At 43.9% G+C, this 16,042-nt stretch overlaps 1 protein-coding gene across 2 annotated transcripts in view; it reads left to right on the top strand.

Moving 5' to 3' along the window:
- IPPK (inositol-pentakisphosphate 2-kinase) overlaps positions 1-16,042 on the top strand; it is a 53,266-nt gene that overhangs the window by 7,394 nt on the left and 29,830 nt on the right. For both annotated transcript variants that reach the window (XM_081524355.1, XM_081524346.1), the window contains exons 2-6: positions 1,443-1,490; positions 3,579-3,674; positions 6,952-7,018; positions 9,753-9,874; positions 10,785-10,874. In XM_081524355.1, coding sequence (XP_081380481.1) covers positions 1,443-1,490; positions 3,579-3,674; positions 6,952-7,018; positions 9,753-9,874; positions 10,785-10,874 — 423 coding nt within the window. The remainder of the gene's footprint in view (positions 1-1,442; positions 1,491-3,578; positions 3,675-6,951; positions 7,019-9,752; positions 9,875-10,784; positions 10,875-16,042) is intronic.

Genomic DNA, 16,042 nt, shown 5'->3' with positions numbered 1-16,042 from the left:
ACCTTGGCTTCCCCAAGTCTGGGCTTGGGGCTCAGGGTGGTGATGGTTGTCTGGGGTTTTGAGAGGAGTATGTTTCATCAGAGTGGGATAGGAAGTGTCAGGGGGCCGTGGGCTGGGGAAATGGATCTGGTCTCTATGGGCCTTGCTTGCTCTTAGCCATGTTTTGAGTGCTAACCCTCTACTTTCTGAGCCTCTTCAATCACCAGCCCCTCCTGCCCCACTTGGATCCCAGTGCTCTAGACAGTACCCAAGCTGCTGCACCTCCCCCTTCTCCTCCTCCTGTTCACTGCTTCACAGGCTAGGTTCCCAACCAAGCCCTTCTGCCTGGAACTCTCTGTCTCCATGGGAATGGTTTCTGAAGTTGTCCAAATGGAATTAATCTCCCCCATTACCAAAGCTCCATAACACACCCAGGTTATTTCCTTGAAGAATGGCTGTTTTCAAAGGCTGTACTTGTTTAAAAAGTTATTTTTTTGTACCTTTTTGACATGTATGTTATGTTAGCGTTGTAAAAAATTTTTGAAATGTATGGTTTTTTTTGTATGTATTTTTTTGAAATGTATATTAGCATTGTAAAAAATTGGAAAACCCAAATAAACAGAACTTGAAAAAATTAAGTTCCCCAGTTGTTGCTACCTGGACACACGGTTATCTGTTCTGAAGTTTTTTCAGACAGTTCATACAAACTCGGCATGTGCGTACTTTATTTTAAACAAGGGATAACATCATATGTGGGTATACAGCTTGATTATGACAAAGTATATGGACCTGTATTCTCATGACCAGCTCCTTCTAGAACCTTTCTCAGGGGCCATCCCAGGTGCCAGAGATCTTAGTCTTACCTGTTTTTGAGCTTTACATAAATACCACTGTACCCATACATCATTCCCGATTACACACACACATATGTATGTACATATTTATAAAAATAGGTTCACTCTGAAAGCCCTATTCTGTAATCTTTTTCACTTATCAGTGATGATGGCTGCCTCTATCAATGATGATGGCTATCAGTGATGATACCTCTGTGTCTGTAAATATGGAACTTCCATATTTTCTGGTAAATGACTACATAGTATTCCATGGTCTGGAATATGTAGTATTTAACTAACCATCCTCTGTATTTAACCATCCTTCTATTGTTGGACATTTAGGTTGTTTACATTTTATTTGGAATTGTAAACAGTACTTTTACATGCAGTAGCTAAGATCTTCTGTGTATCTTTTTTCCTTAAGATAAATCACTGGGAATGGCCTAACTAGGTCAGAGAGCATAGGTTTTCCTGGTTGCTCTGTGTCCTCAGACATGTGGCCCAGTAATGGCCCTCACTTCCTCCCTGGGGCACTGGGTGTCCCAGGCACTGCTAGGACAGCTCCTTCTCCTACCCTTATCCCCAGGCTTTGTGTGGGTACTAATCAGACTCTGTTTTATTTTCCAATAGCGTTGTGTGGTGCTTCGTTTTCTGAAGTTTCCTCCTAATAGGAAGAAGGTAAGATCAGTGGATTTGCCACCCCATCGTTAAAATAAAAAGTTAAGAAAACTTTGATTTTTTTCTGATGCAAAAGTATTAATGCTAATTTTAGAAATTTGAATATGATACAAGCATTCACGGCTGAAATCAGTGTGCCCATCATTCCTGCAGGACGCAGTGCTTTACCCACTGGGTAATCATGGTTAGTCCCTGGGTACTGAGTCAGGAGCCTCCCAGACTAGTTCAGAGAGCTCTGCTTATGACTGGGAAACCCAGGGCCAGGCCTTGGCTTTGCCGTGGTGATTTCCTTATACCTCACTGCCTCAGTTTCCCTATCTGTGGATGTCTAGCTATGAAAATGAAGTCTATAATGCTGTGGTAGACAGTCAGTGTTACAAGTCACAGCTGGAAGTTCAGATGGAGTGCTGGGTTTCTGTTCTCTGAGTCACCCAAGAAAAGTACTGTGGACACCCTTAGAAAGCCACTGTTGTTCTGCTGCATGCCTGCTGACCACCGAGTTGTAGTGTCTATCTACCTTGAGGTGTGATGTTGCCGTGGTGTTTATCTAAGTGGTCACAGAGCTCAATATACAGTAACCCTGTGGAAGCCTTTCGTCTTTCATGGTCAGTGGGGAGGGCATGATATGAGCATAGACTCTTATCTTAAAAGGGGAGAAAAGGCCAGAGTTGCAGGTCACACCCACACAGTGGGGGCAGGGCTGTGGTGCTGGATGGTGAGTGGAAATTGGGCTCAAGATCAGGGTGTCGGAGACATGAGTCACCACCTCACTTCATTTGAATTATGGTGAAACAGCCAGAAAAGATGGTGAGGTGGATGGCTTATGGGTGCCAACGGTGGCTGATTGTGCAAATGAAAGGCACCCTTGGGGGTTAGTTTCATAGAATGAGAAGACGGGACCAGAGGAGAAAGCTGAGGGCCGTCGTCACAGTGGGACTGACTGCGGTGAGGTCTGGGGTCGGTGTGGTCAGTGCAGAGGAAGATGGCTCAGGATGGGGGGTGCAGCTGGTGAAGAGAATCGTGCGGGGAGGTTCTATTTCTGTGGAATCCAGGTGGAAACAAGAAACGTTTCAGAGGCTGCCTCTAGTCCTCTCCCCTCCCTCCTTTTCCCACTCGGGGTCTATGGAGCCTAGCCTTGGTGAACGGTCCGAGTTCTCTGGATGCCTCTATTTTCAGTTTTTCCTGTTTACATTTATTGAGGTAATGTCGTTCAAGGCAACAGTTTGCTGGGTTTTTTTGTTGCTGTTATATAAATGGCTCTATGTGATGCCAGCTGCATTATTTGTGGGGAATTGTGCCTGTTAATTCTTTCAATAATAAGACCTTTTTGTCAGAAGCCTGTAGCCACGGCACCACTGGATGTGTTCTGGAGTTTTTTGCCAGGCTTCATCCCAATGCAGTAGTGCCTTGGGATGTGGGCTGTGGCCTGCCTGTGTTATGGTGCATGCATAGCAGCTAAGACCAAGACCTTCTCAGAGCCTGAGCCGTGTGTCAGGCACCTTTCAGCCCGCTGTTGAAGAAGACAGCCCTCTCGCTCCTGAGTGAGACCTGTGATCAGCCCTTTGTCCTTCTTGCCTTGGGTCAGAGTGAGGGATACAAGATTGATTTTCTGTCTCACCTAAATCTCACAGCTTATCAACTCTTTAAGAACCTCTGGGGTGAAAGTGTTTTATTTCTACATTTAGAGACTGAAGAATAAAATCTAAATATCTAGTAATTTTTGGATGGGAAAGATTTTTAAAGTCAAATTCCTCAGAAGGTGTGCATGGGCCACAGGTGGAATCCACCTGTGTTCCTGGTGTGAGGAAGACAGGGCCACAGATATGGTTCTTAAACTTACAGCTTCAGAATCACATGGGGCCCTGAGTAGAACGCAGAGGTGGTCCAGGGGCCCTTGGGGACAGAAACTCCATAGAGTGTGGTAGTCTTCATGGTGGGGCTTACCTTCCTCCAGGTCCAGGGCCACTGGTGGTTCTTTGTGGCTATGTACCTGGCAGCCCTGTATGTGACAGGGGCTCATGGTGGTATCAGAGTCTGCTTTCTAGGAGCTCCCGGGCATTGAGGCCTTCTTGTCCTTCTCTTTTACAGACCTCAGAAGAAATATTTCAGCACCTACAGAACATAGTGGACTTTGGCAAAAATGTCATGAAAGAGTTTTTGGGTGAGAACTATGTTCATTGTGGGGTAAGTGATCTTTTTTAAACATAGTCTAAATTCATGGGCACATTCTGTATCAAAATACCAACTTCTCAATTATAGTTTGAAAGTTTGTGCTTCACAATAACCCCTCATGTTAGTTACAGAGTTTCCAAGTGCTTTTCTCATTTTTGCCCCATGAGGTAGCAGAGCAGATCCTGTTATTCTCATTTACTAGCTGAGAAGCATGGGATTCTGAGATACTCAGTCAGCTCTTAACTTGCCGGGACCCCTGGGACTCCACCACTCCACCCTCAGGGGGGCATTCAAGTTGGTGAGAGCTCTTGAGAGAGGTCCAGGCAGCAGCCTGGATCTTTGATCGGCACTTTAGAGCAAGGTAGGGAGAAAAGTGGGCCCCCGTACTGGGAGGTGTGACCTGGTCTCGTGGGACCCCAGCTGAAGCTCACGTGGGGTGATGGCTTCCACCTGCCTGCAGGTGGTCTCTGTTGCTGGCTTCTTCTGGTCTCAGTTACGGAGAGGAGTACTTGTTACAGGCAAGGTCTGCTGTTTGGATGCTCATGGAGAGGGCAGCATAAGAAGCCTCAGTGGTGTGGCCCTGCCTGGCAACCCTCAGAGCAGATGGCCGTGGTCCATGTCTGGGACAGTCATTCTCACGCCTTGGCTTTGATCACTGCTGCTCGTCTGCTTCTGCTGGCCTTACTGCTTGTCTTAGATCAGAACCCTGAACAGAGTATCAGATTTGTCATTTTGAACAGAGGGAGTAGTACTGCCTGTTTTGCAAGTTCTGTACCTTGTGTGCATCTTGAGAAAAAATGATACCAAGAAGGTTCAGTGAAAGTGTCTTTGAAGCTTAAGGATCGCCTGGCAAAGTAGAATTTTAAGTGGCTCTGACAGCAGAATGTCCTCCTTTGGCAGCTTAGGATGTGCTGTGGGTAGTGCTTCTCTGGGTTCCTTAGGGCTGTGGTCTTATCTGAAGACTGGGGCTAAGGATCCTCTCCCAGGGTGGCCCAGAACCATGGAGCTTGCAGTGTGGTGCTGGCTGTTGACCTGTTGACTGGGGCTCAGCAGCTCCCCATGTGGACTCTCTGCAGGTCTCTGAGCATCCTTGTGACTCAGTCCTGACTCTTTCAGTGCACAGTCTGAGAGATGACCTGTCGAGAAGTTGTGTCTGTCATTTCCACAGCATCCTGGGGTCTTCACAGATCAATTCTAGGCAGTATGGGACTACACAGAGGCAAAGGCCACTGAGGCCATCCTGGGGGCCGGCACCACCCCTCCCCAACTGTCCTGTTAAATGGTGAAAGCCTGAAACCCACTTCCTGTGAGACCCTGAGTAACTGTGTGCTGGGTGCCACCTACTTCTTGGCCTGAATGGTGTCTGAGAGAATGCAGGTGTGCCAACTATCAGTGTCCTTCTTAGGGCGAGAGCATGCTCATCTGGCCAAGTGGGAGTGTTTCTCTGTCTCACTCAGGGGCTCTAGACCTTTCTTCCAGGAGGGGCCAGCGGTGAAGAAGACTGGTGAGGAGCTTGCGGTTCCAGCCAGTGGCAACCTGGCAGGTGGGAATAGCATTGGGATGTCCCTTCAGGGCCTAGGGCATGCTCTAACTTCCAAGTTTGATTCTGTTTGTCCATAGTGGACAAGGCTCTGGGCCTATGAGGTGGATTCACAAGGTCATATTTTGGGAATATTCACCCTGTTGACATACCTCCTTCGCATGAAGACACTGCCAGAGTGAAACACAACCTGCTTTTCCTCCAGGTCATTGCAGTGGTGAGAGGACTGCCACTCAGGCCCAGCACTGTTGAATGTGGGATACAGAGCACATCTCTGGTCCAAATAAGACCATATTCAGGCAAAATCAGCATTTGTAAACGATACGGTTTTCTCCTACTGATGATATGAGCTAGATTAGAGGGGAGCCCTGTTAAGAGCGTTTCCCTCTTCTCTGTCCTGAGACGAGAAATGACTAGCCCAGAGGTGAGAGCAAGGCTCAGATAGAGAAACAGACACACCCCTTGTGCCATGCTGCCTCCAACCCTGCCTGGCTGGTTTGGGGACTGATCTGGGCCTGTCTTCATGTGAGTTAGAGGCTAGGTGGGACAGGGCATGATGGAGAAGGTGTGGCATGTAAATGGACAGGATCCCAGCATCCTCTTTCTAGGCCAGTCTCTTCCATCCCCTTGGGATTCTTTAGAAGTCAGAATTCTGCCACCCTGGAAACACAGGGAAGATGGTGAGCAATGTGGATTAAATAGAAACTCTTAGTTTCGGAGATTGCAAAGAAACAGCAAAGCAGAAAGAAGTTACTTCTTTGTTTCTTGCCCAAATGCACGAAATATTGGCCATCCTGTAGCTGATGGGGGCACAGGATGTCTCACCTGGGGATTTATTTTTTTTTTTAAGATTATTTATTTTACTAGGCTGTGCTGGGATTTAGTTGTAGCACATGGGATCTTCAATCTTTGCTGTGGCATGCGGGATCCTTAGCTGCACCTTGCAGGATCTTTTCAGTTGTGGCATATGGGATCTAGTTTCCCGACCAGGGCTCAAACCCTGGCCCCCTGCATGTGGGAGTGTGGAGTCATAGCCACTGGGCCATGAGGGAAATCCCTTACCCAGAGATTAATATTTGATCAGACCCTGTTCCTTGAGCTGCTTCTCAGATGGGAATGTGAGAAGCCTCAGGTTGCCCGAGGAGACAGCTGGTGAGGAAGTTTTTGCGGTCAGAGGGCCGTCTTGGGCCTCTGCTCTGCCATCCACAGACCCCTGGAGAATGAGGATGAGGTTGCCATGAGAACACAGGAACTGCCTGAGGAGTGTTCTCTGGAGAATGATTGTGGGTGACATTGGGCACGCTGCTAGCCACTGCCATTGTGGACACCAGCCACCCTGAGGAGGGCCTATTCCTGTTAGTGCACAGAGACATTAGTGGTGAAGAATCCACCAGTCAGCGCAGGAGACACAGGAGATGTAGGTTTGATCCTTGGGTCAGGAAGATCCCCTGGAGAAAGAAATGGCAGCCCATTCCAGTATTTCTTGCCTGGAAAATTCCATGGACAGAGGAGCCTGGTGGGTTACAGTCCATGGGGTCCCAAAGAGTTGGACATAATCTGGACATGTCCTTAAAATAACAGAGCAGCTTTTATTCCCAAAACTCACATACTGAGTTTTTTTTTTTAACATGGTAAAATATACATAACATAAAGCTTACTATTTTAACCATTTTAAAGCTGTGGTTCTGTGGCATTAAGTACGTTTACCTTGTGTAACACACACTGAGTATTTCTTATTTGCTCTTACAGGAAGTTGTTCAGCTGCCTTTAGATTTTGTGAAACAGCTTTGTTTAAAGATACAATGTGAAAGACCAGGTAAGAATTTCTAACTTACAAAATTTATAATATTCCGTTTGAAAAGTGTTTGATGTTAGGTAGATACAGTTTTTAACAACTCTTTTGCCAGAAACTTATTATCAGGGGTAGAAATTCTGGGAGTTTGTGAATATAATTCTGGGTGTCAAATATGCAGATCACTGCAGGGAATATATGACCAAGAACTAATTCATAAAAATAAAAATGCCTTTGAGGGGCAAAAGGTAGCTGAAGGAGTTGGAGGAGAGTTAGGGAAGGGAAGGTAGGTTCTAGGGTGGTCTGGAGGAGTCCAAAAGAAAACCAGAGCAGACCTGAGCTGTGGAGGGTGGGCCACGCCCTAGAGGAGGGCAGTCCTGAGGCCCTTCTTTCAGAAGCCAGCACCACCCAACCTGCTTATCATCTTGAGGTAAGCTGGGAGACTTGAGTTTTTGTACCTCCCACCACACCTCACTTACTTCCCTGCTATCACCATACATAGCTTCCCCCATCACCACACATGATTTCTACCCAGCAGTAGAAATGTACCCCACCCCCCACCCCATATATACTTGCTCCTCCTCACCTCCAAGACTTTCCCCCTTCACTTTCTGTATATTTCCCCACTGGCCATACCTTACCCATCACCACTAATATGTTCCCCCATCAAACCAGTTACTACATATAGCACCCCCCATCACCTCCAGTACCTTCCTCCATCACCTCACGTACCCCCCATCATCTCACAGACCACCCCCATCACCTTCCCCAATCACCTCACATACCTCTCGCATCACCTCCCATACCTCCCCCAATTACCCATCTTCCCCCATCACCTCCCATACTCTATCTCATCATCTCTCGTACCTTCCCCCATCACCTCCATACCTTCCCCAATTACCTGACTACCCCCATCACTTCCCATACCCTCCCCTCATCATCTCCCATACGCTCTCCCCATCATATCACATACCCCCCCATCTCCTCATACCTCCCCACATCACCTCCCATGCCTCCCCTATCACTTCCCATACCTTCCCTCATCACCTCACATACCCCCATCACCTCCCATACCTTCACCCATCACCTTGCATACCTCCCACCATCATCTCCCATATCCTCTCCCCATCACCTCACATGCCCCCCCATCACCTCCCATACCTTCCTCCCCCATTGTCTCACATACCTCCCCCATCACCTCCCATACCTTCCCCTATTACCTTACATGTTCTCTGCCCATTATCTCCCATACCCTCTCCTCATCACCTCACATACTTTCCATCTCCTCACATACCTTCCCTCTCCACCTCAAATATCCTCCCCCCACCTCCCCACACCCTCCCCCATCACCTCTCATACTCTCCCCATCACCTCCCATACTTTCCCCTATCACCTCACATCCTCTCCTACCATCTCCCATATCCTCTCCCTATCCCCTTACATACCCCCATCTCCTCATATACCTCCCCCATCACCTCACATATCTTCCCTCATTACCTCACATACCCTCCCTCCCATCACCTCATATATCACCCCTATCACCTCTCATACCCCGCCTCCCGCCCCCCATCACCTCAGGTATTTTCCCTACATATATCTCAGGTACTTTCTCTACACTTATTTGTCACAGTAATGACACTAACCATGTTACAGCTTTTCCTTTCACAGTCAGAGACAGAGATGTAAAATTTATGTTGTTAAGGAGTGAAATGTCTCCTCCTAAATCAGAGCCAGGCAGTCAGAGTAGTAAGCCAATATGAAATTCTTTCTGTATTTGATTAGGAAAATGAAAGAAAACAGGATACTGTGCTCTGGAGCCCCTGGCTTGGGGAGCAGTGAGGAGCAGGGTTTCATGGGTGGAAATGGCCAATGAAGGGGAAGGAGGCAGCAGCCATGTTCAGACACAGCCTGGACTGTGTCTTGGCTCTGTTTTCCTCATCTAGACAGACTGAGGCCTGCTCTGATTCTGCCTTCTAGTTACTAGTGCCATGTAGCATCATTAGTTTTATAATCAGCAGTTATACTACTTAACAGTAATAAGGCTGTCCCCTGTTGTAACAGTGACTCATACTCAGCCTTGTTGTTTGGAAGGAGGAAAGGTGACTTCTCTTGGGATCTAGAGGCCATATCTTATGTGACTGTCTACAGTATAACTTCTAGTAGTCAGTGCTGAGGAAATATTAGTGTTTGAATATTCTGAAGGAAGCTTTAAAAGGAAGGTAGTGGCTGTTGCCGCCTTCCTCTCTGAACTCCCGGGTTAAGGGAGTCAACAGAATTGGGGGGCAGTTCCCAAGATCACTCTCACTTTTGATGGCAGCTGCATATTTGGGTGTCCCCAGGACCAGCCTCAGGTCTGATAATTTGCTAGGAGTACCCACAGAACTCACTGTTATTCTCATGGTTATGGCTTAGGGACACAGATTAAAACCAGCTGAGAGAAGAGGGGTCAAGGTTTTTGCTGGGGCTTGGGCATGTAGACACAGCTGGCCACCTGTGTGGCTGCCCTCAGCTTCCAGCCCCTCCGGAGGTGGAGCTGGTACTACAAGGTCCAGACTCCTACCAGGAATCACAGCGTTATACTTGTGTGAATCTAGGTCCTTACGTAGACTCCTCAGGCAGGATAACCCAAGCTTTAGAGGTGACCTCCCCAAAGCAAAGGCTGAGTTGATCCTTCTCCCAACAGGAGTCCAGGTTGCCATGGAGTTGTCTTGTCACTTTTGTACTGATCCTCAGTTATTTTCCTTGTTCTGTTTTCCAGAATCTCGCTGTGACAAGGACCTGGACACTCTCAGTGGTTATGCTCTGTGCCTTCCCAACTTAGCCAGACTTCAGACCTACCATTTTGCAGAGCACCGACCAATTCTGTGTGTGGAGATCAAGGTGAATATCTGTTAAAGGGGAAATGGTGTTGGGGAAAAAGGAGAAATTGTAAATCCGTGGGTCATCTGCCTGGAGTGCACTTTCCCTACCTTGAGGTGGGGGCTACAAAGGATGTTGCTTGTCTAGTGGAGGTCAGTGATTACTGGATAAGGGTCACTCCCCTGCTTCAACTCTGTGGCTCCCTGTCCAGAGTGGCCACCTGAGTCTCCCTCAGGAAGCCTCCCAGGTATCTCGTTGTTTCCTTTCTCCAAACCTCTGGTGGTGACTTCTGGGTCATGCTCTTGGCCCTGAGCGTTCACAGTCTGGATGTTCAGTGTGGACAATGTTCTGCTTCTCTAAACAGAGGCGAATGTCTCAGGCGTCACAAATGATTCAGTGCCCTGACACTAGGCAGTGGTCTTACATATTGTATGGGAAAACTCTGGATTTTAAAAGGCAACCAGAATTTCAGACATTCTGGGATCACAGGAACCATCACATGAGCACCATTCTGTTCGCTCAATCTTATCAGAGAGACCCTGTGCTCTGCTTCTTGGAGCTGAGAGTGTGGGACAGTGTGGGACAGATCTGCGCTCCTAGAGTCTTTCCAGTCCAAGTCTTTCTTGTTCTACGATGAAAGCACAGGGTTATTCTGTGTTGCACTTCATCAAGCCAGCGACTGAGGCCTCGTTGTTCTTCTCCAGTGAGAGTTCTGGGTGGATTCTCCAGTGGCAAAGAGATATTTATATGACACAATGAGGGCGGCATCAATTCCCACTGGGGACTGAAGATAAAAGCAACTTTTGGGAATGTTTATAGCTAACACTTCTGATTCTCCTGGGAATTGCACTTTATTATCCTGTAGTTATATGTCTACCTGAAGGTATGTGTTTTCTCCCTAAGCGTTTTTTCTTCCTTATCTGTTTTGCAGCCCAAATGTGGGTTTATTCCCTTCTCTGGTGATGTTACACATGAAATGAAGCATAAGGTGTGTCGTTACTGCATGCATCAGCACCTCAAGGTAGGAAGAGTTGGCCAGCTGGGTTCTCTCACTGCACAGAGCCTTGGGGTAAATGGCTGGGTCATCTAGAGTTTTCAGAGGAGTAAATAAAATGGAGATACTGTTTACTTTTTATTTCAAAAGTAGTTCATCTTTTTCTTCTTAATTGAGATAGTTATACATATCCTAAGGTTTACCCTTTTAAAGTATATAATCCAGCAGATTTTAGTCTATTCGTAAGATTGTACAACCATCTCCACTATCTGATTCCAGAACATTTCATCACCTCACAAAGAAGTCCTGTGCCCATTAGCAGTCACCTGTTGTCCTGCCAACCCTTGGCAACTACCGAGTCTGTGGATTTGCTTATTCTGGACATTTCATACAAATGGAATCACACAAATTATGGCTTTTTGTGACGTCTTCTTTTAGTTAACATAATATTTTGAGGTCAATACATGCTGTGGCATTTATCAGCACTGCATTCTTTTTATGACTGAATAATAATCTTCCATTGTATGGGAACATCTTGTTTATCCATTCATCTATTGACGGACATGTGGCTTTTTCATTTTGGCTACTGTGAATAATCTTGCTATAAACGTATGTGTACATGTACATGTTTGAGTCACTCTTTTCAGTTCTCTTGGGTATATTCCTAGGAGTGGAATTGCTGGGTCTTGGGGGAAATTCTATTTAAAGTTTTGAGGAGATGGCAGACTGTTTTGCATAGCTATAGCACAATTCTGTATTCCCCCCAGCAGTGAACGGATGTGAGAGCTGGATCATAAAGAAAGACCATAAATGCAAATTTTGGGGGATAGTGAAGGACAGGGAAGCCTGGTATGCTGTAGTTCATAGAGTCGCAAAGAGTCGGACACGACTTAGCGACTGAACAACAACAGCAACAAATGTATGAGGGCTCCAGTTCCTCCACATCCTCGTTTCACCAGCACTAATTATTATCCCTGTTTGTGATTATAGTCATCCTAATGGATACAAAGTAGTATCTCAAGTGATTTTCATTTACATTTCTCTAACGGTTAGTGATGTTGAACATCTGTTCGTGTGCTTATTGGCCATTTGTATGTCTTCTTTGGAGAAATGTCTATTCAAATTCCTCACCCATTTTTTAAATGAGTTGTGATTTTTTAGTTGTTTTAGGGGTTCTTGGTATATTTTGGGTATTAATCTCTTTATCAGATATGTGATTTGCAAATGTTTTCTCCCATTCTGTCAGTTGCCTTTTTACTCTGTTGACAGTGTTGCACAAAAGTTTTAAATTTTGATAAAATCAAATTTGTCTTTTTTTACTTTTGTTGCCTAGGCCTTTGCTGTCATATTCAAGAAATCATTACCTAAACTAAGGTCATATGCTTTTCCCATATGTTTTCTTCTATGAGTGTTATAGTTTTAGCTCTTATGTTTTGGTCTTTGATCTGTTTTGAGTTAGTTTTTATATTTGGTGTTAGATAAGGGTCCAGCTTCATTCTTTTACATGTGATATCCAATTTTTCCAGCACCACTTGTGAAAAGACTGTCATTTCTCCATTGATTGGTGTTGGTGGATTTATTGGCCTTATATGTGAAGTCTTAATTCTGACCTCTTTTTATTGGTCTGTCCTTATGCCACTCTTGTTGAAATCAGGAAGTATTAGTCTTCTAGCTTTGTTTTTCTTTTTCTTTTTTTTGGCAAATATTTATAGCACTTTTATTCACAGTAGCCAAAAAGTAGAGAAAAATCCAACTATCAATGGATGGATGAAAAAATCACTAAAAAATGAAATACTGATAAACACTGCAGTGTGGATGAACATCAAAGACGTGAAGTGAAAAGAAGCCAGACACAAACTTACACAGAAAGTAGATCAGTGATTATGGGGCTAAGATGGGAATGAAGAGTTTTAGTTTTAGGTGTTTTAGTCACTAAGTCGTGTCGACTCTTGAGACCCCATGCAGTATAGTCTGCCAGGCTCCTCTGTCCATGGGATTTCCCAGGCAAGAATATTGGAGTGGGTTGCCATTTCCATCTCCATTTGTTTTTCTTTTTCAAGATTGTTTTGGCTATTTGAGGCTCCTTACAATTACATATGATTTTGAGAGTTGAATTTTTTGTAACTGCAAAAATTTGCAGGTGGAATTTTGTTGGAATTTTGACAGAAATTACAGGAAGCTATTGATCACTTTGGATAGTGTATAAGTGTTAGTCACTCAGTTGTGTACAACTCTTTACGACCCCATGGACTGTATAGCCTGCCAGGAACCTCTGTCCATGGAATTCTCCAGGCAAGAATACTGGACTGGTGGCCATTCCCTTCTCCAGGGGATCTTCCCAACCCAGGGATCGAACCTGTGCCTCCTGCATTGCAGGCAGATTCTTTACCATCTGAGACACCAGGGAAGCCTTGCCATCTTAATAATACTGTCTTATAATCCATGAACAGCTGAATGAAGCTGTCTTTCCACTCATTTGCTGCTGCTGCTAAGTCGCTTCAGTCGTGTCCGACTCTGTGCGACCCCACAGACGGCAGCCCATCAGGCTCCCCCATCCCTGAGATTCTCCAGGCAAGAACACTGGAGTGGGTTGCCATTTCCTTCTCCAATGCATGAAAGTGAAAAGTGAAAATGAAGTTGCTCAGTCGTGTCCGACTCTTAGCGACCCCATGGACTGCAGCCTACCAGGCCCCTCCGTCCATGGGATTTTCCAGGCAACAGTACTGGAGTGGGTTGCCATTGTCTTCTCCGTCCACTCATTTAGGTTTTCTTTAATTTCTTTCAGCAACATTTTATAGTTTTCAGTGTACCAGTCTTTTGCCACTTTGGTTAAATTTATATCTAGGTATTTTATTCTTTTGGAATATTGTAAATGTTATAAATAGAACTGCTTCCTTAATTTCCTTTTTGGTTTGTTTATTGCTGGAGTATAGAAACACAACTAATATGTGTGTTGTACCCTACAACTTTGCTGCATTTATTTATTAGCTCTGGTAGCTTTCTTTGTATATTCTTTGGAATCTTCTATGTACGGAATTGTGTCATCTGTGAATAGACTTTTACTTCTTCCTTTCCCATATAGATGTCTTTAAGCCTCATGATTTCCAAGAAACCAGCTGAGATTTTGACAGGGAGTCATTGTGCTGCACATTTGTGTGGGAAGGGTTGCCCCCTTAACAGTATTAGTACTCTGAATGCAGGGTTTTTTCATTTATTTAGGTCTTTAATTTCTTTCAGAAATGTTATCAAGTTTTCAGCATATAGGTCTTATATTTCCTTTGTTGAACTTATCCTAAATGTTTTGTTCTTGGAGATGCCATTGTAAGTAGAGGCTTTCCTGGTGGCTCAGATGGTAGGGAATCAGCCTGCAATGCAGGAGACCTGGGTTTGATCCCTGGGTCAGGAAGATCCCCTGGAGAAGGAAATGGCAACCCACTCTAGTATTCTTACCTGGAGAATCCCATGGGCAGAAGAGCCTGACGGGCTACAGTCCATGCGGTCTCAAAGAGTTGGACACGACTGAGCGACTAAGCATTGTAAATAGAATTTTTTAAAATGTCATTTTCAAGTTGTTTATTGCATAGAAATAAAATTATTTTTTTTGAAATAAATATATGTATTTAATTGTGATGAAATATACATGACATAAAATTTACCATCTTAACCATTAAGTGTACAATTAAGAGGTATTAAGTACGTTTACATTGTTGTACAACTATCATTACCGTCCATTTCCAGAATGTTTTTTGTTTTGTAAAACTGAAACTCTGCATCCATAAAATAACACATTTCTTCCTTTCTCAGGCCTCTGGCACCCACCATTGTAGTTTCTATCTCTGTGAATTTGACTACTGTAGGTACTTCACATATGTTGAATCATACAGTGTTTGTCCTTTTGTGACTGACTTATTTCACTTACCATAATGTCCTCAAGACTCATCCATACTGTAGCTTGTATCAGAAGTTTCTTCCTTCTTAAGGCTGCATAATATCTATTGAATGTGTATAATATATTTGGTTTATCCCAGTCATCCATTGATGGTCACTTGGGCTGCTCCCATTTCTTGCCTACTGTGAATAATACTTCTGTGAACATGGTTGTACAAATATTTCTTTGAGACTTTGCTTTCAGTTTTTTTGGGTATAAACCCAGAAGTAGTAGTACTGAGTCATATGGTAATTCTGATTTTAATTATAAGTACAATATTATATAGATGTAGTAAGAATTGTTATCCTTATCTTATTCCTGGTCTTGAGGGGTAAAGCTTTTGGTTTTTCACTGTAGAATGTAATGTTCTCACTGAGAGTTTGTCAAATTTTTTTTTATTTTTAGAGTTTTGTTTTTTAAATCATGAAAGAATGTTAGATTTTGTCACATGCTTGTCTTGGATCTGTTGAGATGATCATGAGGTATTTTCTTCTTTCTATTAATATAGTGTATTATGTTGATTGATTTTCATATGTTGAACCACTCTTGTATTTGATAGATAAATGCCACTTGATGAAGGTGTGTAATCTCTTTAGTATGCTACTTATTTCGGTTTGTTAGTTTTTGTTGAGGATTTTTTCTTGAGGGATATTTGTAGTTTTCTTTTCTAGTGATGTTTTTGTCTAGTTTTGGTACCAGGATGATAATTGGCTTGATAGAATGAATTCGGAAGATTTTCCAGTTTTTACTCTTCAGTTTTTTGGAAGAGTTTGAGTACTGGTGTTGATTTTTCTTTAAACATTTAGTAGAATTCAGTAGCAAAGCCATCTGGTCCTGGGATTTTCTTTGTTGAAAGATTTTTGATTACTGATTCAGTCTTTTGTTATGTCTGTTTAGATTCTCTATTTCTTCTTGAGTCAGTTTTGGTAGCTGTATGTTTCTAAAGAATTTGTTCATTTCACATAATTTGTTGGCATATAATTGTTCACAGCATTCCTCCAAACTTATTTTTATTCCTGCAAGATTGATAGTAATGTGTTTTCTTTCATTCTTTGTCATTTGAGTCCTGTCTTTTTTTTCTTGCCATAAGCAATTATTCTGCTAATTGATTTTTTTCACTTAAATAATCCTTGAAGATTGTTTGTCATGTATCTTTCAAGGCTTTTTTGTTGCGTATTTGGATAATGCATGTATAGATGCACATATCTTTTTTTCTTTTTAAAGCAAGTTATTTCATCTGCATTGTTCTGCCAATTGCTTTTCTCTT

This window comes from Giraffa tippelskirchi, chromosome 1, assembly GCF_054371585.1.
Source record: "Giraffa tippelskirchi isolate mGirTip1 chromosome 1, T2T-mGirTip1v1.2.pri, whole genome shotgun sequence".
In the NCBI taxonomy this organism is placed as follows: Eukaryota; Metazoa; Chordata; class Mammalia; order Artiodactyla; family Giraffidae; genus Giraffa; species Giraffa tippelskirchi.
Note: the sequence above shows the minus strand (reverse complement) of the source record. Positions and strands in the feature narration are given on the sequence as shown.